This window comes from Schistosoma mansoni, chromosome 1, assembly GCF_000237925.1.
Source record: "Schistosoma mansoni strain Puerto Rico chromosome 1, complete genome".
Taxonomy (NCBI): Eukaryota; Metazoa; Platyhelminthes; class Trematoda; order Strigeidida; family Schistosomatidae; genus Schistosoma; species Schistosoma mansoni.
In genome coordinates, this window is record NC_031495.1 from 13147798 (window position 1) to 13172898 (window position 25101).

General features: G+C 36.0%; 1 protein-coding gene across 1 annotated transcript; it reads left to right on the top strand.

The window, feature by feature from the left end:
- Positions 1–3277: 3277 nt before the first annotated feature.
- Positions 3278–25101, top strand: Smp_035580 (putative protein phosphatase-1; the record flags this gene model as incomplete). The annotated part of the gene is made up of 7 exons (XM_018793310.1): positions 3278–3326; positions 3362–3493; positions 8715–8945; positions 11729–11833; positions 13739–13810; positions 16104–16390; positions 22992–25101. The coding sequence occupies 7 exons, from the start codon at positions 3278–3280 to the stop codon at positions 23082–23084; spliced, it is 969 nt and encodes a 322-aa protein (XP_018647835.1). The 3' UTR covers positions 23085–25101.

A 25101-nucleotide genomic window follows, 5' to 3' on the forward strand; every position in this document is an offset into this window, starting at 1 on the left:
GTCTCAATTTATATCGTTTGGAATTCATATAGATTATAGTTACACAAGAGACGCTTATTCTTTCTACAAATAAATCCTCAACGTATTTGAAACGTAATTCTGACTGCTAAGATTCGAACAACTCAGTGATTCAGGAAAGAATAGCAAAGATTTTGTACGAACCCAGTGCTTTTTACTAGAAAAGAATACTGAAAATCTAGGAATATTAAACTACCTAGTCACTTACGCCTGTTATACTTTCTCGTGTATAGACCACTAACCAACAATCTCCCAATCAATCATTTTACTGTTATAGGGCAATTCGGTCCAGTCAGCTAAGCAGCAACGATTGAAAACCAAAGAAGTTTAACTTCAGTTGCCAAATTCAGAGGGTAATTAAAACAGAATAAACTTAATTAGTAGAAGTCAGAAAATAGAATAGTACTCTTAAGAAACTAAATCGCCAGGAAAATGAATTATAATAATCACATTCAAAGTCAGAAAAAGAGTATGCCAAAAAGGAACCGAAAATAACAACTTTACATCTAGCGATAGGAGCAAAGCGTCATTGTTTTATTAAATGCATACACGGGAAAATTTTCACAAGGCCGTACACTCACGAGCAACACCATTCTCTAGAGAAACTTGTATCAGGAATGAAGAACAAAATTAAGGACATTTCTTAATTTCAGTTATCTTGGGTTCTCAAGGAGCAAAACGAAAGCCTGTAGATTTTCGTATCCATGTTAATTATAGTGAACCCAAATCATAGTACCATAAGCGCGATGGTCTCATGAGCATTCGAGTAGGACAAGTTTTTCGACGTGTCAATGATATTCCGAACAACAACAGCCCTGTTCTTTAAAATTTACTTGTGATGCTTTATTATAACATTCAATGGCTTTAACTTGTTGTTCAGGGTACGTACGTGAAACCTCAGTCCTTGCGGTTCCAAATTATATACAAACGGTCTAATCAGAATGATGTAAAGTTCTGTTGATCGTTCTTTCTAAAACTGTCATAAATGACTTCCAACAACCAAGCTCGAAATAATAACTGCCTATTAACCGGGACAAAATACGAATAAACTTTCAAGATTGTGGAATGTGAGAAGGATACTGACACTCCTCTGCTAAGAGTCACCTAGTCTTTTTTCTTCTATGACAAAAATGAAGATTTGTTAAATTATGATAAACTGACGAAATGGGACTGAGGCGCACCAAACATCAAAATAAACAAGGACACACTCTGTTCATCAGTTTATCATTAGTGATGGACTCCCAAATGAGGTACCTAACGAATAGCAGCTCACTGAGAAAGTGAAAACTACTGCACGACACATTTAACTGTGATCCACTGGCACACTAAATACTGACCTTGAGAGTCATCACAGAACATCTGTGTGATTGATCTCTAAAGTGTGGCAGCGGTAAATAAATCCTCGAAACCGATAGCTCTGTAAGTCTTCGATATTTGATGCTGATCGCTTTACTTTTAGTGTACTCATCTAGCTGAGAGCACTCGGTCATATAGCCGCACAAGATCACGAGTGAGTACACAGTGACTCACTCACTCTACAACCGCTAGCCAGCTTAGATTAATCTCTTCTCGATATATTGATATTTTATCAAATGCATCTTCGAGCCTTTTCGTTTCCGACTTCTGATTTGACTGGGTTGGCAAGTTTCGATCATAGGTGTTACTGACTAAGGCGTTGTCAAACTCTGAATACTTGTGGAGTCTTTAGTATTCTGTGGCTCTTTTGCAGCCAATCAACCAGGAACACGTAGAACACGCTTACGATAATTTCACATCTTTGTGTAGCCGAAATGTCAACGAGACGTATAGAGTTTATCCTGATCGCTACCAGCCACCTTTGGTAATTATGACCTGGTCAACCTCGATATAGCCTGCACAGTTCGTTACAGTTGATATCATCATCGCATTTAATATTTATCACACTGTTTCCTTTATGGTCTTCCGGTAGATAAATAACCTGGGCGTTTGTAGTCTGTCTGAAAAAACCGTGTAAATTGACTCCTTCAGACAATTCAATATATTATTAAGTTTGTGGAATCGAAAATTCAGATAGAGATATTTGTACTTACACAAACCTTCTACAAAGAAGTTGTCAAGGTATGTGCAATGAAAAACAAGGGTACAGAATTTATCACTGATGAAACATTTAAAGATCTGAGCCACATCCCTAAGTCTGAATAGTAAATTGAATCCTGAAGAACTAAGGTTTATAGTCTGAAAATTTCTGAAATATCTTCTACAGTTATAGGGACTTTAGGTCAGCTGAGTCAAAATTCTTTTGAAGATTGAGTTGAAAACGTCCATAATGAGCATCAAGTCGTAAACGTAGGGAAACTAATAACAACTTGGTTTTGTATATGTCTATAGTCGTCAGTTATACACTTTCTATCATTATCGCTACTGTCAATCAATAGAGGATGGATTCCGGAAGATCGTCCAGGCGTCGAACAGTAATCGAATCTATCGTGAAAGCATATCGCCTTTTACTTTTATTCAAAGCTCCTGAAGCTATTCAGTATGTTTTCACGAATACATTCCGTGATAGTGGTGTGTAACACCGTTGACTGCAGGTAGAGGATTTGTTGTTGGATAGTTTTGGGTACCAATGAAAGATGTGATTGATTGTGTGCTTGATTAAGATCACTCCTTCTAAGACTGTGATAGTATGCAAAATCCATAAATCACCCGTCAAAAACTGACATAATCGTCTTCCGAATATAAGAACAAAGTTCAACCAGTAGAGTCGTCACTTCAAAGATATTCATAAGTCCTGTCGAGTATGGGACCCTTCTAGTCGTGTGACTGGTTCCTTAAGCAATGCTAGATCCAGGATACTGACAAAAGTCTTAAGAAGAACTTTGAATTCCGTTGCTGGGTTTCATCAGTTATACTAGTTTTCTCATGTTTATATTATTAACATATTATTATCCACTTATCTGGAAGCCAATAACTCAAGCCTGAATTTAGTACAGAATATATGCATGCGTTTTCTGAACTTTTCTTAGGAAAAATGTTGGGATACTGATATCTGATTGGAAGTGAGATGGTTTCCCGTCCTTCTATTATCCACTTAATAATAATGAAATGAAGTTTGCTATGAGCATTTTCAAAGAGAAAAGTACTGTTTTAGTCTGACGTGTTCTAGTTTACGGCACTTTATTTGTTATTGATTCTTTTAATCGTTTCAGTTGTGTGATGACCTTAGTTTGCGGGACTCCACGGATTTTAAAAGTTTTGTCCTCGTAGTATTTCTGTATTTATGACATCAGAAGTAGACGTAGATGAGCTTATTAGTAGGCTCCTGGAGGGTGAGTTCTCTTTATCATTCACATTTCACGTTCAGTCCGATCATCCAGACCCGGGACTACTGTAAATATGAAGGAAGAAGAAGTACGATATCTCTGTGTTACTTCACGACAAATTTTCTTATCACAACCTATTTTGTTGGAATTACAAGCTCCTTTGAAAATTTGCGGTAAGTATTCCATTAGGGATTTTCGGCAGATCTATTACTTTTTACGACAGTCATTATTTTGAGCCCCTTAAGCTTCTGATGGTTGATTGCATGACTGAATTCAAATCAAACGTCGAGTTTAAGTGCTTAGTGTTTTGGCTTTATTTGATCGTTGATTTCTGTACCATTATGTCAGTCTTCATACAAAAATTTGATTTTATAAGTGCATTTTCCAAGGTCTTTGTTCAAACCCCGTATTAATGTACTTTTTCCAGGAGTCCTGACCTGTTATGTTTTACTGTTCATTTTGTCTTATATGGTGTTTACATCTCATCATCACCGACGTTTTCATGAATGTAACGGAATACCTGATTACCATATTAATTGCAAACTAATAAGTTTTATTGTATCGTGAGGACAATACCGACTTTGTTGGAAGTACTCAACTCCATAAATTTCGGTAGTCTAAATTTGTCGATGTTGTGTAAGTCACACTTAAAATTTAGGTGTTCTTCTGCTTTCAGTAAGAACAACAGGTTTCGGTGAGATCTATCTCCATCTACGGGTCTGTGAGCGTAGTATAAAGATATTTAGTGGTATTGATTACTGACAGATAGCTCTTAACAATCATTTTCGTCTTGTTTTTCCATAGATCTGTGTTTCCTAAACTAGACAATACCTAGTTTTGTAGAAGTGCATTTTGATTTTCCTGTTGGTTCAAACTTCATCTGACTGCCAATTAGTCAGTCATACGCTATGTGCAACCTGGCACTTGTGTAAATCGATTCAAGTCCCCATGCCGCATTAGCATCGCGAAGTGAAATTGTGTAGGTGGATCCCAGAGTAGTAGGAGTAGTAGCAGTTACTGTTTCATGGACTGATGCCGTGAAATAATGTCCTGCTTCTAACCTACTGCACCACCCATCATGAAATAGGCAGTGGATGAGAGGACGTAACACATGTCCCTACTATTTCAGTCGATAAGAATTCACGACCTCGCCAGTCACTTTGTCGTATTTATTCAGTACTCTTCGTCTGACCTCAGAATTGCTAACTCGATGATTCCAGAACATACAAGCAATGGTTCGGAAACATGTGATGAAATACCAGTAACCTACGAATATACTCTATTTTTAAAAACCGTATTTCATGGCCATACAGTTGAATGGAGCGTACTGCTTCAAGGCAACTAGTCCTTTGTTTGTCAGATAAATCTCGCCTACGCCAAACGTGATGTAAGTTAGCACAAGCCAACCGGACTTCCTGAATTAGTCTCAATATTTCGTCCGACACCAGTCCACTAGGTTGTTATGACTTCCAAGATAAGTGTAGTGATCGACCTACTCAACTGCTTCCCTCTCTATCATTAGTTCAAACGTTAACGCAGACTAGTCGTAAGGCAACGTTTTACATTTAGAGCGACAGAAATGCATACCAAACATGCTTCCGTTGTTGCTGTCGGTAATTAGAAAACCTGCCCCCAAATGCCCTGGTACGGCCGAGATTGAGGAGAGTCCGCTCTCCCTCTCCAAATGCTCTCACATGGCCACGCGTATATAGCATCTGCCAGGGAAGTCCTACTCACTGCCTTCTCGTGGCATTACTGTTGTTCACGAAATTGAGAGGACGAAAAGCGAATGTCCGACGATTTAACCGGGTTGGTGGACACGGAAAGTCCACCTAAGGGAGTTGGAAAACCTTGATTCCAAACCAATGGTGCACATGGGCTTCAGTTTCCTGAGGGAACAAATGGCGTATGAACCAATTGTTGGTCACTGACTACCATGAGACTGCATCTCCTCACGATGCTCCACTGCCTTGTGGATGAGACCTTTAGGTCAAAGGCTCCGGGTGTGGTCCCCTAGGAAAACTACCTGCTTCAGTTTGGGCACCTGGGCAGTATCACAGCCCTCACAAAAATCGAATGAGATTTGTGTGGCGCAAATGTATCTGATGCCCCTTTGTACCAATATTTATGTGTTTAAATAAATAAATAAATAAAATTAGGAAACCGCACTTTTTCCGCATCACCAAACAACTAAATCATCTGCGTACTCTAAGTTAACATGGGGACCTAATAGAAGACCACGTCAGATGACAAGAGTTATCCCTAAAAGTGTCTATAACAAAGTTGAGTAAAAATGGAGAAAGTGAACAACGCTAATCAACACTACTCAAAGTTAATTATTCCAGTGACACTTCGTTATAGGCTCTGATTCCACTAGGAGCGTTTGGGTAGAGAAGCTATACAAGGTTAGTACACTTCTTTGGTACGCCTTCAAGTTAAATTGGTTTTCCTGTTTATCACAAGTAGATTTTTGTTCTTATAGACTAAGACGACCAGCGATCGAGGTCGGTCAAGTAGGATTATGTCCAGTTTCAAGACTAGCTACGATTTCAGTAAACCTAGTAGCCAAGACTGGACCACCATCCTTAACGATCTCGGGGGTTAGTCCATCAGTGCTCACTGTTATCCCTCGCTTTAGACTAACTATGGTTTTTTTACTTCAAGAGTTCGGTGGTTTATGCTGATACCCGATTCAGGTTGTTTGCTAAAAGTAAGCAACTGTAGAGCAGCTAAACTGTTCTCCGAAGAAGTCTACCCATCATTCCGGTCTCCTGAGTTGAGAGTGGATCATTGTCCCTGTTATGATTGTATTTTAGTATATAAACGACCCAGCTATTCCTATTGCTTAGTATTCTTATACGATGACACTCGACAAGACCCCAAAATCAGAACACTTTGAACAGGAATGAAATTGTATTCAAAATAATAATGATAAGTGAACAGCAATCACTAGTTTGAATAACGTTCATATATTTATAGTATATACATAGGAAGCTTCTAGATTTTTCTCCAATAATATGCCCGGGCCGATCGGTTTAGAATTAGCCAATCAGCGCGCAGCAACACCATCATGCATGAAACATGCTTTAATCCAATCGATGTCCCACTAACAGTCCCTTATTTGTCAGAAATATTCTCACTAACTCTCAGATTTTTAATATGTTTCGTTGACAAGTCTGAAAAGTTGTCTATTGTTTCCTATCGCCACCACCCTTTCCCATCGCTCTTGCCTTTGCTGCCTACCACTGCTCACTATTATTGTGCAGGCCTTTTGTCAGTTTGCGTTTACGTTGCCTTCGCCCTCCACCATGTTCGGAGCCTGGTAGGATAATTTTCCAAGCATCTATCAGTTTATTAGATGCTGCTGAAATCCACCAATTTTTCGTAATCTTTTGGTTATAGTCGCTCGTAGATGTCGCTGCTGTCTTCACGGTTTTCTAGACATCATCTTAACCCACTTTAGAGTAAACACCACCTTGACTGACCAACTGCTTCTATAGTTATTCCTAAGATATACTCTTGACTTCGTCGTTAAATTAAACCCTAAGGGGTTTTATTGCTGTTTTTCCTGAGTTCAGTAATATTCAAACATGCTTGCTCGTACTAGAACAGGACCAGAGTTTAGATATGCCACCAAAAATGACCGGCAGTCTTCTACCGAATCTCTCCAATGATATATGATGTCAATGTTGTTTGTTTGCGTTCATCGTTAAGTCGCCTGTGGTAGTCGCTATATCGAATGATATCTCTATGCTAAGAGTTGGTACTTGTCTAGAGTAAATGGTTGTCTGAGCAGTCAGTCGCCGCTCTGTTCGTTGAACTGCAACACTAAGACCCACCTCAAATGTCTCCCATTTCTGTTTAAGCTACCTACTTGGGTGTTAAAATTTACTACAATTACAACGTCCTAGGGTTTGGGTTTTCGTAGGAGACCAGTAGGATTTTTATCAAAATCATTCTTTAAGTCATCTGAACTGCAGTCAGTCAGAATGCAGGTAGAGAAGACAAAGAGACAATGACGTGTCCCAACTTTTCCATACTTTTACTTTTACCATTTAGTTTAGCTGTACACAAATGACTGTCTGTTGAAGTCCTACAATGTTTTGATGACCCCTGACCTATATTACGTGACAAATCACCAATCAGAATCCCGATCCTAATTTGGTCGATTTCGCGTCTACTATTACTTTTACTTTATAGCTTGGTGTCTAATTCGGCCAATCACACGTCCGATCAGCACCACCATTGAATCAATAGTTACGTTTCTATCGATCCACAATTGACTATATTCTCTCTCCACCCTCCTCTTCAGTCCGAATATCAGCAACCAGGCTCTATTATATTTACATTTCAAACGTACATACATACTAGATTGCGCCACACCATAAAATGGGATTTAACAATTATACATGAACGAACCAAGAGTGGCTGTGAGTAGGGGAGACTAAATAATAAACTAACATTAAAAATGGTAAATCGTACAACAGTAGTTAGTCAAAAAAAGCTTATGATGGGTGAAATACGTATACATAGTAATCAAGTTACTCAGTAATTATACAGAATATAATTAATAGTAATTCAAAAAAATTAGTCCCAGATTTAACATTATTCGTTTCGTTATAGGATAGCCTGCTTTACTTTCAAACTTAGTGCCATATCTACACCAGAGAGGTCATGAAAAGTGACAGTCAAGCCTCCGGAGATTTGAAGAGTAAAGTCATACGAGAAGGGTTGATGGTGGTGATAAAATGAAAATTAAGAAGTGGCGAAAGTATTTGATCATGAATAAGCTCTGTAGTGCTGTTAGAGGTGTGAGAGCTGCATATGCTGGTTGCCTGAGGGTAACAAGTTTCAACTATCACACCTCAGTACAGTTAGCAGTACAACTCCCCCTCGGACCATGTGTTTGCTGTACCTAGTTTTACCATCTCCTAATCGACCTGCCTGGTAGGTTAAGGTCTAAAGAAATAATTTTTCCAGCCAATATTGCTCGGTTGGATAATTACGATGTACAAGCTTGACCACCAGGTCAAGGTACGAGCTACGATCGTATTTAGCAGCGGGTCACGATAGCATTTATGCATTAATCTTCAGTATTGGTAGTCCTGGATTGGCAGAGAACTTTTAACTTCAGAAGCTGGATCGCCATCTGATAAACCCTATCTCACTCTCATAATTTTGTGCGACGCCAATCAAGTGGTTGATTTTAAGATATGAAAAGCTACTAATACTATAGCAACTTTAATTCGTAGTAAGTGGAGCAGGGATGATATTTTCCCAAATGTAGCTGTAAACATTTATGTAAACAATATTCCTGGCTTGTTTCATTACGCATAAATCTAGACATCTTTTGTTTTACCTATTGTAAATTAATGTCGATGCCCATTTCTGCAGGTGATATTCACGGCCAATACACAGACTTGTTACGTCTTTTCGAATACGGTGGTTTTCCTCCAGAATCTAACTACCTGTTTCTTGGAGACTATGTGGACAGAGGCAAGCAGAGTTTAGAAACTATTTGCCTTCTACTTGCGTATAAAATTAAACATCCAGAAAACTTTTTCCTTCTTCGTGGGAATCATGAATGTGCTGCTATTAATCGGATATATGGATTTTATGATGAATGTAAGTAACAATCATCAATAAGTACTTTTTACCTCCAGACGTTTAGTGCATCATTTATGCTATCATATCTCATTCCATAGCGTTTATATATGTTGTAACTGAAGCAATTTATGGGTTTAAGGACCAAAGGTTTTTCATAGTACATGGAATATTTATTCTCATTGACTATCGATAGTTGGATTTTATCATTTCAAACAAATTTCTTCAAAATACAATTCCGTTTAGCCCTGAAAAATTTGGTAGTACCACTAAGTTGATATCAATAGAGTTTAAAGGGGTTTCTGTCAAGTTATACTGTTGACGGTCATATTCCAGACTAGTGATATTTTTCATTTGTATATTATTCTTAGTGGTTACTTCATGTAGAATGTTCATATATATATTTCATGACATTTGAAAATGAGCATTCGCACAGTATCTTCGTTTTCTCAATCGTTACATTGTTTTTACTATCTATCACTTGTTATTAGATCGGGTAAATATTTGCCTAACATGGACTGTAACATCTTACAATCATTCATAGTCTGATTTCCACTAATCTTTTATAAATCAGTCTCGCATTTATGATTTCGTACAACTTTATTATTCATGTAAACTTTTGAACTTGATGTTAATGGGTGCTGTGATTTTTATCACAAAATTTAGATCGACTAAGACGTCAAACATTACTCACCATCTATAAATAAGGTTTGTCATATATGTTAGCTTTTATTCGCCACGTTATCAACTAATAGTTTAAAAACTAGGACTTCAACTAAGTGATCATAGATAGTAATTATTACTTCATTAGTTTTCGTTAACTGGTATACTGTTAACTGAAGACTGTCGCAATTCAGTTGACAAGCACAAAAACTGCAGACCATCTGTTTACTAAAATCTGAAATACTATTCGTCATTCACCATTAAGTTGAGAAAAGGAAACATTTCATAAGAATTTCAGTGATCCCTCTACTGGGATGTGAAAACAGTCAAAAATACACTTCTAATTAATAGAATACTGAATTTCATCATTAGGGATAAAATAATTAGGATATACGTTTTATGAAATCCGATTTACATTTCAGTATATAGTTTGCAAATCGCTCATGTACATAATCAAAGGTTTGACGTATCTAGATCGATTTTTTTGTATAAACGAATGGTAATTCCCTACACCTAAAACCTTTTTATTTGCTTTTTTGTATTGACCATTCATCTGCATTAGTTTAAACAGTTAGGAATTTATAATCAATCAATTCCAAAACTTGGAATATCTCCCGATTTGTACATATTGCGATCCAGTAATTTAATATGTGCAAAAGAAATTAGTTTCAAAAGTAACTAGTGGGATATTTAGAGATAACTATGAAAGTTCTGTGCCATCAACAGTTAACTGGATGCATAGATGACTTTTCTATAATTCTCCTGTCATTGCTTCGGACTTATAACTTACATATCTGTAATATCTTGTATATGCTCCAAATGGTTTAAAGTTACACAGATTTTATCGTTACTTATTATCTTAACAATAGATGAAAAACCTACATAGAAATAGGACTACTACTATTTAGTTATAGTTTTCTTCATTATGGTCATTACATTACATTCGTAATGTCTAATTTGTGAGACCACTAATGTTTAAGTTTTATTTAGAGCTCTTCTGTAATAAAACTGTAATAATAACTAAATCTGCAAGGCAACTTGAACGTAAGAAAAAAGTGCGAAAAGAACACTTTACTCCAAGGTTAGTTTATGTATGTATAGACTCGGGGCTTCTGGAAGTTACTGGAACCATACTAAATATAGTAGCAACAAGTAAATATCCACTCAGAAATGTGGCACTTGACTCTTTTCCTCCTAGCTGTTACTGAGAGGCTTTTATTCAACACTGATTGGGCGAAATGTTCCCTAGCGTCCTATGGTCGCCTATGAACTTTTCAGAAAAATACTTTGGACTCCCCAGCACCAATGGTACTGCTTGGTTGCTCAAACTTAAATAGTTGTAGGAGGAGGTGGTGAGAGGTCGAAAGCTGTTGACTAGCCGCTATTGTAAAACAAGCCATAGCCATTATTTCTGTCAGAAGATTTCAAATGTCCAGCACTGTAAATTATACACGGTCATCAGGCTCGATTTCATTGTTCTGTCAGAGGTAGCAAACATATTTTACCTTAAAGGCCATCGTTAACGATAGTTAATCAGGCTGGTGAAAATTAAGTACGGGTCACAAGCTCCTGTTTATGATTGGTTCGAAGATTCTCGGTGGCAAACGTCCTCAAATCATTCTGATATATATAAGGGAGCAAACTACCCCATCAGCAGCTTCTGGTTGGGGTTTTCTTATCGGTTCCCGTATTATCACGTCAGTTATTGTCCGTTATTGCCGACTTAGTAATAAAAAATTATATTTCTGTTCACATCTTGCTCATACACAAATGCAATCGTTAGATTAAATATTAATAATCTAATAACACTGTAAGACATTTTCTCTAAATCGAACACGCACTTTAGCATAGTGTAATCCTTTCTTCAATCTAATTCTTGAAAAAACCTGTCCTCCTACCCTAATTTGCACACATAGCTTATTTATTAAGTACGAATTCGTATCACTCGACTTTAAGCCACGCTGTTATACACAATGGCTTATTATGCAACCATCCTGTTATCTAAGCTTCAAAGTGGCTGAATTCAAGGTTCAAATGATATATTAGCACAGCAAACACTATTTTCAATTGAAAATATTTTAAAATTACTATACAATATGGTGCATATTTCAACTAAGGTAAACTTTCTTCTATTTTTCTAGGTAAACGACGTTTTAGTGTTCGATTATGGAAAACGTTCACTGATTGCTTCAACTGTTTACCAATCGCTGCAATTGTAGATTCAAAAATATTTTGTTGTCATGGTGGTAGGTTTTTCTGCAGATATTTTAGATTGGATCTGAAACTATATATTATAGTGTACATTGTCCCAGTCTGACAGTGATACCCAATCATCCTGTACGTGAGCCAAAGCAGCTAGTCGGGTGAAAAGCCTGAGAGTAGAAAACATTTTTATTGACTAAGCCGAATCGGCATATATATATATATATATATATATATATATATATATATATATATATATATATATATATATATATGTATATATGTACTCCCTAAAATATTTAACCCCTAATGGTGTCTCATTCCTTTAAAATAGAGACTATTTCTTGGCAGATCATGTTCTTTTATCATTTGGTTGATTTTGTTTGTCCCAGTGTTTCATTATATACTTGTATCTAAATTAACACTTCATTTTAATCAGAATCGTCTCAAATAAATTCATCGTTCATTTGCTCGAAATATTGTTTATCAACTTTCTATTAATTTCTGACTGATCTTATGTTGTGATTTGGTCAATCAATCCTATCGACCTTGGAAACCGTGCAACAAAGTAACTGACTATAAGGTAAAGAAGCCGATTAGATAAGAGCAATGGTTATTGTCAGAAAACGGACTCACTGGTTCGGCAAACCTGGATTGCCAGATAAATTAAACAGCATGTATAAAATTAGGCATCTACTTCAAGATTACTTTAGACGATTCTGTGGGTGATCTTGCAATCTGTAAAATAATAATTATTGATACCACGACCTAGTGTAAGTTAGATAATCATTCAAAATCTGGAAACTTTGATTGCTCGTTTCTCCTTAGTATGGGACTCCTCAGCAGTGGGTATTCACGAAACTACCGCTACGAACCAAACCCAGGACATTCGGCCTAGCTCTCGAACGCTTAACCTCTAGACCATTTAACTAGGGTCGGGTAGTATGGCATTTCACTTACATTTAAGTTTGTATACATTGAGTGTTGTTAAGGCCTTCAATTAACTTATTTGACAGACAATATCAGTCAGTAACAGCACGTCGATACTTTTGCTTTATTATTATTATTATTGTTTGTGTGATCATGTATGCTTGATCACATGTTACAGCCTACACACATATTCATCCATCTTACCAGCTTGAATGTTAGTTGCTCGAATCACTCGTGTCTCATTCGTTTGCTGATATATATGTACCCCTTAAGTTACACTCATTCGTTCGCTCACATTAATTCACATTAGCATTTCTGTTCGTATTGGTTTTGTGTGTTTGTAGTTTTGTAATGTGTGCTGTGCAAGAATGAACCGTGGTCATGGCTTTGTATTGTCTTGTTAAATTTATACATCTTTGGGTATGATCTAGTGAGGGTTATCAAGACGAGTGGTAGACAAAGCATAGGAATTATCTCGAAGAAATTCGACTACAGTGGTGTGGGTGTGTACTGCTGAGGTGTTGCCTATCAGGACGAAACGACTGCTCAGTGCTTTCAGGTTTTCAGTGGTTGCTTAAGTTAGATCGCTTTGTGATATCGATAGAATTCAACAATCTCCACAACTCTGTATTGTTAATTGAAAATTATGCTGTATGTAGTGATAATTTTTAAGTTAGATTAGGTAAGAACTCAGTACTTTTTTCCAGAATTTTACCGTAAGTATTCGTTAACCAATTATAACTTAAACGTTTCTCAGCGTCTATAAAAATTTACAAAGATATTCATAGACGACTGATACTAACCGTTTAGAGTATGGTTGTTCTTTATATCAAAGTTCTCAGTCACTTGATATATTGTTTTATTAACCCGATAAGTTCATCTTTTAAATATTATCTATTCTTGTTATACTTTATTTAATTCGTCAGTTCGTTTTTTATTTAACTGATTCTGTTTAGTTAATACGTTTTTTATTTTCTTCTTCATCTTTGCCTCCCTCACATCATACTGCATGGTGTCAGGATTATCTCCAGATTTACAAAATATGGATCAAATACGACGTATCATGAGACCGTCAGATATTCCTGATACAGGTTAGTTATTATGTGTTATACATTTAGAGTAGTAGTGGTAGAACTATTACGGATTTGTTGTTGATTTTTTTTCATTTGATTATAAGAGTGTTAGCGGTGCTATCAGCCAGGTGCAGATGAACATTACTTTGTTTTTGAAACAAACTAGTTATCTTTTTTGTAAATCAAAGTTTTCAATAATTCTTGTTAAGATCTCTCTTCATACAACCCAGCTAGTTTTATTGCTTATCTTTCTTCGGACACTATTTCACTTGACTAGTCCCCAAATCCAAAAACATTTGAACAGGGACGAAATTATATTCCAAATAACCCTAGTTTAATGAGAATAATAGTCACAGTACGAAAAACGTTAGTATATTTATAATTCTACACGAGAAGATTGTAGAGTTCTCCATTTATCTGCTACTGCTGATTGTCTATGAAATGGCCAGTTAGCGTGCTTCAGCAGTATTCTTCACGGAACATGCTTTAATCCAATCTATATACTGCTAACAATTCTACAACATTGATAATGCAGACTGTATTTAAAAACAATGCATATCCGATTAACATATCGCCATACATCCAAGTATCAACTCGATGTTTCAGCTTAACCTGTTGAGTTTTGCAAATATAACTTATTTTCGGTGTTTGTTTTGTCAGGTATGTGCCCATACTTTTCTTTATCACACCTGTATACTGAAAAAGTTCGATTTCTAATGAACAGATGTTTTGAAGTTAGTCTAAATAATTATTGTCTTCATTACTGGTTTTCACAAATAATCCTTACTGATAGACAAGTGAAATTCATAAAATGTAATATCTGGGACTAAAAATATAATATTATGCTATCTTTAGTTTTGGTTGATTTACATCTTCGCTCAGCAGTTAAACCGCCGGGTACGCAATCACCCAACTGTTGGGAGGTTTTTATGAAACAGACCAGGGTAGTTAGGATACGTGTTACATATACCCAACTACGGCCTACCTCAATGTGCGATGTTAGCTGTCATAAAAGGTTGTAAGAAAGCTATGAACTGCCTAAATGAAACGTGGCGTCAGTTCATAAAGTCAATAACTGTTCTTCTGATCTATATGGGTAGGTGTAGACTACCTGGTTTGAATCCATATGATTGTTGTGACCAGTGGCTGGAGGAGCTTTACGACATAGTTCAGAATCTGTCAGACCGACACAAATCCATTCCCTCCTTGTTTATATCATACCTAGATCTCAGGTTTCAAAATTGTTATGCGTTTTATTCAGCCTGTCTTCTAGAATCGTGCATAGTGTTTTCTCCTATCACCAATACTCCTATTTCTACTAATTTTTCATTCATATTTCTCTGGTGATATCGTGTGAGAACTCCAGGCGATCCACGTACTTGCCCATGCTCTGCTTTTTATGATTAACAGAATTAAATAAGTGAGGCAATTATTTTCCTTAGCACTTTATTAATTTATTAAGTCATTCTATTTAGATTTTTCCTATTTTTTTATAACTGCATTATCCAATGCCTTTTTTGGTAGTTATAATGCAACACTTAAGTGAATTTTTCATACTTCACTTAAACTTTGATTAATGGTTCAAAATATTTAGATAAAATTTTTAACGTTTATTTAAAAATGATATTTTAGCATTATGTGCTAATAGCGACGATGTCTCTGTCTTCATGTCAACCATAAGCAATATGTTCGCATCGGTTCAAGTTGCCACATCATGTCTTTATAAAAAGATGAAATCGTCAAGATATGCACCTGAATAGTAGAAATAGTAACTGTATTAGTGGTAATAGAAAATACTATAGAATTCCATTGGAGAAGATGAATTTACGGGATCGAAGCTGTACGTATTTTAAGACGGCTTGAGTGTATCTACTCTACTGGACTAATTCTAAGCAGTGCCACCAACACATCTCTAACATTTGTTACGATAACCGTGTGGACCCCACTTGAGTAGTCTGCACTTACCTAAAGGCTCAATTCAACAGTAAATGAGTTTGCTACTGCGTCTTCAATTGGTCACCTCTTCAAACATACTCTTAAACCGGCTGACATCCCACATCAGGGTCGGCGGTGGTTAAGCATACGTGATACATGTCTTAACTACTTCAGTTGATAAAGATTCATAGCCCTATCAACCAGTTTCTTATCTATACCTAGTATCCTGCATATAACCCCTGGATTACTCATTTGATAGTCTTGACACACTGTGGCAATGTTTTAAAATTTATCTTCATACTGAGATGTATCGATATTCCCTTATATTTCATTCATTAACTAATTAATTCTATTTTTTTACTACATACTTTTTTAGGACTTTTATGCGATATTTTATGGTCAGATCCGGATAAAGATGTTAATGGTTGGGCTGAAAATGATCGTGGTGTGAGCTTCACATTCGGTCCAGATGTAGTTACTAAATTTCTCAACCGACATGATATGGATTTAATTTGTCGAGCGCACCAAGTAGTTGAAGATGGTTTCGAATTTTTCTGTCGTCGTCAATTAGTAACTTTATTTTCTGCTCCAAATTATTGCGGTGAATTTGATAATGCCGGTGGTATGATGTCTGTAGATGAGAATTTAACATGTTCATTTCAGGTAAGTATCTATTTATTTTTTTCTTCATATATTACCACTCTGATAATATTCAGATAATGTCATCTCATAATCATTAAAGAAATAATTTGTCTTGTGAATTCTGTTTAACTGGAAAAATGAGTTTTCTTGTCAGTAAACCTCGACTAGAAAAAATATATATATATAACTTGGATCGTGGAATTGATTAACTCATGTTTTAACGAGAATGGATGATAGTTGAAATTTTGAATCATTTACAATAAATAAATAGTTTCAATTAGTGTTACACAAAGAGAATTCAAATGAGCCTCATCAAAATAGCAAATAATGTGAATACAATTGTGAAAAATCAATTTTTTAGAATATCCGGTAAACCTTAGAAATTTCATTAGTAATCCCGATGGTATGCTACTGAATGAACATATCTATACAGTCAACTGGTTAGTCCACATTATACTTTCATAAGAAGTAGGCTCACATACTGTCATACTTTAATTATAAGATGTTCATATTTCTCACTGTCTAAGTTACTTGTTAAGTTTACAATTAAGGCAGATTGTGATGTAGTGGCTTAGTGATTAAAGTATTCGACTTTCGGCCACTAAGTAAATCCCAGGTACGAACCCCTCTCCACTTATTACAGTCTGAGTAACCGGGTAGTATCATTAGCCTTCACTTTTAGAGTACGCCTCATACCCACCCACGTGCCTGGTGAATGAGTTTATTTTACTCAGTTCAGCATTTTAAGGCAGATTGAAAAGAATAAAAGCATATGATTTCTATTGGATGGTAGACCAATCCTTAAAGTCTATCATGGTAATATTATTATTACTTTGACACATAGAATTGGTAATAATCCACAGCAAAGGAAAGAAATTAGAAGGAATCCCATTTGTTATTTGGCCTCCTGTAGCCTTTTCCAGTTTCATTCCGAATTTAGCAGTGCAGCACTTTGCTGTCATCGATTGGTAAGTAGGGGATGTGTATCTCATATATTAACCTTTTAAATCTGTGAAGATTTAAGGTCTCACAAACCGATTTATCAACTTTGTTTGATAATATTCTACTCAATGGATTTATCACACAAGACTGACCAGTGCCTCGAAGTCAGGCAATCTTGAAAATCTTATTGTACTCTGTGATGTCATTTTTGATATGTCATATACTTCTGGCCGTTTTGTGAAGGCATCGACACCAACCAAGTAATTTCTGCCTTGTATTAGACCGGCGAAATCAGCGTGTATTCTTTGCCAAGGAGCGCCCGGTTTTGGCCGTGGTTGTAGTTCAGCTTCAGTTGGGTTCTTTGCGGCCTCTAAACAGGACGAACAACTACGACATTTTTGTTCTATATCATTGTCCATTGACGTCCAGTATGCATAGCTCCGAGCTAGTGATTTCATTTTACTTATCTCCGGGTGCCCGCTATGGAACTGCTTGAGGACTTGGTGTCGAAGATTTCTGGCGATAACGATACGGTGGCCAAACATGATGCACGAATCGACAACTGTCAAAGAATCTCGTCGCCACTTGTTGAGTATGCAGCGGCGAACAACCGTCAACACATTATCTTTTTCACTAGCTTCTTTAATGGCTTCGAATGTGACCGGATGTCAGGAAACTGCGTCTGCCAATATTGTATGAACCTCAGCCTCAATATCTACAGCAGCTACAAGCACCTCCTCTTCTTGTTTGGCCTGGGAACTAAATTATCTTGAGAGGGCATCTGCCTGTCCAAAATCCGTTGTTGCTTGATACTTTATCTTGAAATCATAGCCCAGCAGTGAACTGTCTACCAAACAGCATCTTGTGGAGTTTTTTTTACAGTGAATATAATGGATAGGGCTTCTTTCTCTATCTGACTGTAGTTCTTTTCTGTCATAGTCAGCGATCGTGCAGCGCGGGCGATTGCCTTCTCAAACCCATCAGGGTAGGTATGTAAAATTGCTGCTCCGATTCTGTAGTTTGACGCATCTGCTGCGACTATAATTGGAAGATCTGGATCATAGTGTATAAGTAGAAGGTTTAATGATAGGAGCTGTTTTAGTTTTAAGAATGCTTCTTGGTATCCTTTCTCAGTAACCCATTAAAAGGAGCACGGAGACGATTCAGATTGGGAAGAAAAACGCCATAGTAATTAACCATTCCCAAGAAAGAACGTAAAGTTGATACATTAGTCGGTGGAGGCATAGACTTGATAGCCTCGACGTTTCCAAGATCAGGTTTTCTCCTGTTTTTATCGATTATGAATCCCAAATAGCGAACTTGCTCCATGTATATAATATTTGTTATCAATGTCTCAAGATAACAAAAGCAGGTGTTGATGGCTGGGTGAAGCATGGGGGTTTAGTAAACCGTGAGTGTGAGCATTTCAAACTATCAACAATGACAGAAGATCAGTTTAAGTGTCTCGTGTTTGTGTGCAGCCTACAATCTCTCGAAGATGCTGATATTAGAACCAGAATTTTAAGTAAAATTGAACAGTGTCCGAACATAACACTACAAGAAGTAACCACGGAGTGCGAGAGATTGGTAAACATGAAACACAATACTTCCATGGTTGATAATAATACCCGGTTGCTACACGTTCATGTTGTAAGCGAAAAGATTTCTGCCCAAGAAAAGTATCACTCACAGACAACCAGCTCCCATCCCCATTCTGGTCATGTGGAGGTTGGCAAGAGGTTCTGCCCATATAAAGAACATTGTTGCAGAAAATATCATCGTAAGGGCCACAAAGAAACATGTTGTAGAAAAGGAACCCATAAACGACATTCTTCGAAACCCTACTTCAAGAAATACAGATCTGGTGCATTAACTAACAAAATATTGGTATCACATAACCGAGCACGAATTTACTGCCAATGAAAGTATTTAACCTTGGATATTAAGAAATAGCGTACTCGTCGTCAACTTGATGCAGCATCTGATATTACTCTAATCAGCCCAGAAACTTGGAGGTAGATTGGGAGATCAGCAGTGCATCTGGTGGGAAGTTAAATATTGTTGGAGAAGTACCCTGCACTGTTTCTAAATGTATTGTAACGACAAATGCAACACTACACCTTACAAAGAATCCAGCACTCGACTTATTGGGGTTAGATCTTATAGAGACACTTAAACTAGCAGACCATTCTATTAACAGCATCTGTAGACGAATCAGAACTGACAACCCCTTAGAGTTGAACCAGAAAAATGCTGTGCTGCAAAGATACCACAACGTGTTTAAAGAAGAATTGAGAGAATGTACGAAGGCCAAAGCATTGTTAACCCTCAGACCTGCAGCTATTCTCGTCTTTCGACCTAAAAGACCTGTACCTTATGCAGCGCTACCTATTGTTGAACAAAAACTAGAGAGACTGCAAAGAAGTGGAATTATAGAACCAGTGAATCTTTCTGATTGGGCAGCATTAATAGTAATTGTTAAAAAGCCCAATGGAAGTATCCGGTTATGCGCGGATTATTCGACTGGATTAAACGAAGCACTTGAAGCCCATAAGTACCCTTCGCTGTTACCAGAAGACCAGATCCACTCCTTCCACGTCTTGAGTTCCAATATTCCTTCATGCTAGACCATTGTTTCCTGTCTTCTCGAGAACCATCTATTCTGAATGCTTAGTTTTTTTATTATCGTCGCTATTCCATTTTTCTGACTATTTTGTAGTTCATCTTGTTAGTTTCATGTCATTTTTCTTGTGTTGTATGTAAACTTGAAGCGTTTCACATCTGTGCTAGATTCTACGTTGATTATGATTGATTGACTGGCTCAGTGATTTATAATATCAATCGTGCTGAGAATTCTATATTGTACCAGATTATAATATTGAATAAAGCCATTAATAATAACAATAATTTTATGTTATGGACTTATCATACTTGTACATTTATTTGTTGACCAATTATTTTGAAAATATAGATATACAGATAGTATACTCTTAACCAAAATATCGCCATGTTAACCACCAGTATCAATGTTCTTCTTTTTCACCATCATTTCGTGTACAAATCCATTTCTCCTTACTCAATCAACACTTTTATATGTAAATAGATATACTTTTTCCTTATTCCTCTGCCTGATAACAAAACCAGGACATAGTTAATTTGTGGATGTTTGTGCTAGGATAGATAACTAATCTTAAAGGTTTGTAGGAAATCTTTCATCTTATTCCTTATATATATATCACACTAATTTCGTATTCAGTCATCTGATTGTAGTGCAGTGTTTCTAGTATATACATACGCGCTTACGTGTGCTATTGATCTCTGTTTAGCAAAACAATGACCGTTTGTTTAGTATATTGTTGTTCTTTTCAAATGGGCAAGATGATAATAAATATCTATTTGTTTGCTGTAATTAGTATTACAAGTGTATCTTTCGTTCGTGGGCACGTGTTATATATAGTACCTTATTGATTATTCACATCATAATAATACACAATAGTTATAATGATAATGTATGTTGACTTATCCTGTGAACTTTCTCTCCTAATCCTTATTGAATAAGATACATCTCTGTGTATTTATACGTACTCTAATGTTATTTATCAAGAGAATACTGATTTTGTTCAAAGTCAGCTTAAACCCCGCATTATATAGATAGTAGTATTAGTAAATGTTCTCACAGAAACATCGTTTTCTTTATCTACATGTCATTAATTAAAGTTTTTATGAGTTGCTTCAAAAAATGCTTTGGCAAGTGCGGTAGTGTACATCACGTTGACTACTTATATGGTTAAACAGAAAACTTGACTTTAAATTAATTAATTGAAGGTTTGAATGCTACAACCCTACTACTCTTTTTCCGTTCGGACACTAAATCATATCGTTAATTGTTATTTTCTAAAATTAAGCTCTCAAAGTCGAGTTTATAAATCTTTAAGTTGTCGAATGGATTGTATACTGAATTTAGTTACCAAAAGTTTATGTTCATACATTGACCAGTAGATTATCGAACTTATTGTCCAATTAATATAAAAAAATAAAATGGTTTCAAAATCTTCATTAAAAGGATTATTTGTGAAAACTATAATACTTCATTAAGTTCTACCGATTAGAAAATTAAGATACGATGTCCTGGTCGGATTTGGTATAGTGTAGGTTTTGTTAACCGTACGATGTCCTATCTCAATTATACAGCTGTAGTTAAGAAAATCTGTAACACTTCACCGATATAAGCCTCGATAGTTTAACTACTGATGAGATCTCTTCAGTGATTAGAGGGACTCGTTTTGTCCTGCTCAACCTACGTATGTATAAGTTAGTCACTGAGGCTGTGAAATCTCTACCTATTGAAACAAGATCATCGCATAGCCCGTAAGTCACCAAATATCCCGTTAAAAAATTCTAACTGAAGTAACAATTAATTATAATAAAGTGTTATATCTCGAACTTGAATTCTCGCTATACCGCGTGCAACCTAAGCACTCGAAGGCTTAAACCCTCCAAGTCGCAAGTTAGAAGACGGAAGGCGAGCGGAAAAAATCTTATTCCAACTAGTGTCAAATATGGTACGAAACACTCGGGTATTTATAGTTTTAAGTGTAATCGTGATTATCAATACAATCATCCAATCCTCAGTCAGTGGTTTCTAGCATGTGTCCAATCTGGAGGCTACACGTCGAGATTCTTGAATGTTGTTCCAAACGATGATTGAATGGAATGCCTTTGGTTATTTCAGAGCTTCCTTAAGTTCACCGGGAGCCTTCCCCACATAAAACTGGATCAACCAGTCCATGACTTTATCATTCTATGTACTACTGACTTAAGATGTATGAAGAAAGTTGGCATTTCTACGATAGCTTCGTTAATATGAGACAAATATTAGTTGTTGCATTTCTCAATATGAAGTGATTCGAAACTTACCACAGTTATGTTAATTGATTATTTATTATGTAGTTATTTCTGACCCTAAAGCCACAATATTTGCAAATAATATTGGTCTGATTATTAATTATTTTCTTTTATATTCTAGAGATCGAGTTTTCATTCTGCTAACAACCCTTACATTCTTATATATATAGCCTTTAAAAACCAAGAGACACATAGAAAGCTGGAGCATGAACCTACAACCTTGCCAGAACATTCAATTCTTGCTAATAGGGCTTTACATTTAGACCACTGAATTGATTTGGTATCCAGTGGTTAGCATTCCTAACTCCAGTTGATTCATGATGTTTCGAAAACATTTTCCAATGACATTAGTAAGCAACCACTTCGCACCTGACATGGCTATACACTAGTCACGGTTTATCACTAGTACTCCGGGAAATACATCTCGGGATTAGTCAGCGGTCAGCAGATTATCATTAGCCACAGTAAAAAGGGTAAACAATAGCATGCTAACTTTGTGGTCTAATGGTTCGACGCAAGACCTGAAGGTAGCTACTGAGTTTGATCCTTAATTAGGTCGTGCTTGCTCACTGCTAAGTAGTCTCGTACGAGTACTAGTACTAGATTGGCAAGGAATAACTGTTCAGTACTCTCTGGTTTTCAATGACTGTCTAATTAAGCCTAACCTCTAGTGTCAACCATAATATATATTGTTATCGTTTAGATGGAATTGACTGATTAGCTTATTATTCTCTGTTTTTCTTTTGCTTGCCTAATGGCTATCTATTTACTCTAGATACTTAAACCATCTGAAAAGAAGGCTAAATATCAATATCAAGGTGTAAACACTACTGGAAATCAAGCTAGATTGCCTGCTCGTATACCATGATCACTATGATAATTGTTCATTGTCAATAGTAACACATGCTTCCATAAATGCTTATCACAATGTGTGCGTAACATAGAACTGTCTGGAGTAAAGGACGATAAATAACAAACATACCAACAAATGGTATTTCATCATATAATTTCAATACCATTTCAAACTTTTATGCTTATATATATATAACTGTTGTTCCTTAATTTTATTTTACACAAATAATACACACAATATTTTTATTAGTAAGTTAAAATTAACTCAAGCACATGTATTTACTATTTGGTTGCTTATTACACTTACTGTTTGTGTATAGACAACACAGGCACACATTATTACTTACAAATCGGTTTAAACACTACTTCAATAATATGCACAGATCTTTTGAAAATAAAAAGATTATGATTACAAATATTTGATACCTGCTGAGGTTTCTGTTTTTTCTTGAGATATTTTCTTGTCCTTGTTAACGAATGCATTCATTGCTCAAATAACAACTACTACCCTCCGCATGCATTTTGTGTGTGCGGGTGTATCATATGTTTCTTCACTGTCTTGTTATAATTAACGCATTCAGCAAGATGATACAACAATTCGGAACTGTTTTCGTCTATGAAATAGTTTCTACCTGCCGGTCGATCAGTTTTGTTCTTGTTGACATATTTTCACCATAAACATACATGTAAACTGAACTACTTGTAAAAAATGTAATTTTTCCATTCCTCCTAATTTGTTTTTTCTCCCTTTTGTGCATGATAAACAACACATTACTTATTAACCGATGATAATAAAAAAATTTCAAATTTTGCCGTATATACACCTACCCACTCCTGCCGCAATCACATTTGATATTTGGAATACTATACTGCATACCCTTAATTATGTGCTTTGCACGGCATCTTACCAAATGATGATAATGATATGAGTCAACTGTGGAACAAATAACAAGATAAGTATCCAAAACGGTACATAGGTTTTAATTTTACCATCATTTTGAAATACTTGTTTATTCACAATATGCTGTGCTGTATTTCATAATATTTGAAAATCAGTTTCTGTGGCTTAGCATTTCTCTTTCCCCTTCACATATACTTGTCGTTAGTTTCTAACTTCTACTCCTGCCGAGCATACACATATGGAAACCAGTTTGTAACGAGTTGAACGTGTTGATCTACTTCTCTGTTATATTTTTTCTGTTTTTATTCATTTCTATTATGTCTTCTTAAGAAATCATTGGAACTTTATCCTTTTAAACATACTCTCTCTATTATGAATGCCTTTTTCCTATGTCTAGCCTCCTCCACATCAACTAACTGATTAGTAACTGCTGTTTTAAACCAAGTAAGTATAGTTGTAGCAGGTATAATAAAGAGAGTATCAGTAAGTAACACAAAATGAAGTGATGTGATCTTATTCATATTGACCAAAATAACCAGTTCTTCTGTCTTGAACCAGTACTGAATTATTAGTTTTATCTGATCAATAATACACTTGCTAGAATTATTCGCATCAGTGCAAATAAAAGTGTATGTATAGTGTACTTTGTTATCCTACCATAACAACCTTCGGACGTCATACTTAATGATAAACAAAAATATACACTTTGATACATTTCTCATACTAGTTTGTTAATAAATCTTATCTGTAACACACTTTCATTTGTTAATTTAATTGGTGATGTTCGTTTTTCTCCGGGATTTTTTTTCTATCAGTTATTCATCTACCTATCTTTGTTCGAAGTGTATGTGTATTTGTTTTATTGTCCGTTGTCAGATTTCTTCATTTTCTCCCTTTCTCTTTCTGTCACTTTCTTGTTCCTGAAGTTTATCAATGAAGAAGCAAAACTTATGACGGCCACTGTCACTTACACTACTTAAGTAACCTTATTTCCGACCATTAACAAACTATGTATGTATACATGAATAGTTCCTTTTTATTCCTTTGGTTAGTTGCGTTTTTCTCTGCGCGTTTGTTTATTTATTAGTTAGTTCTTTGATAGTAATTATAAATATTATTCGTTTTTTTCTGT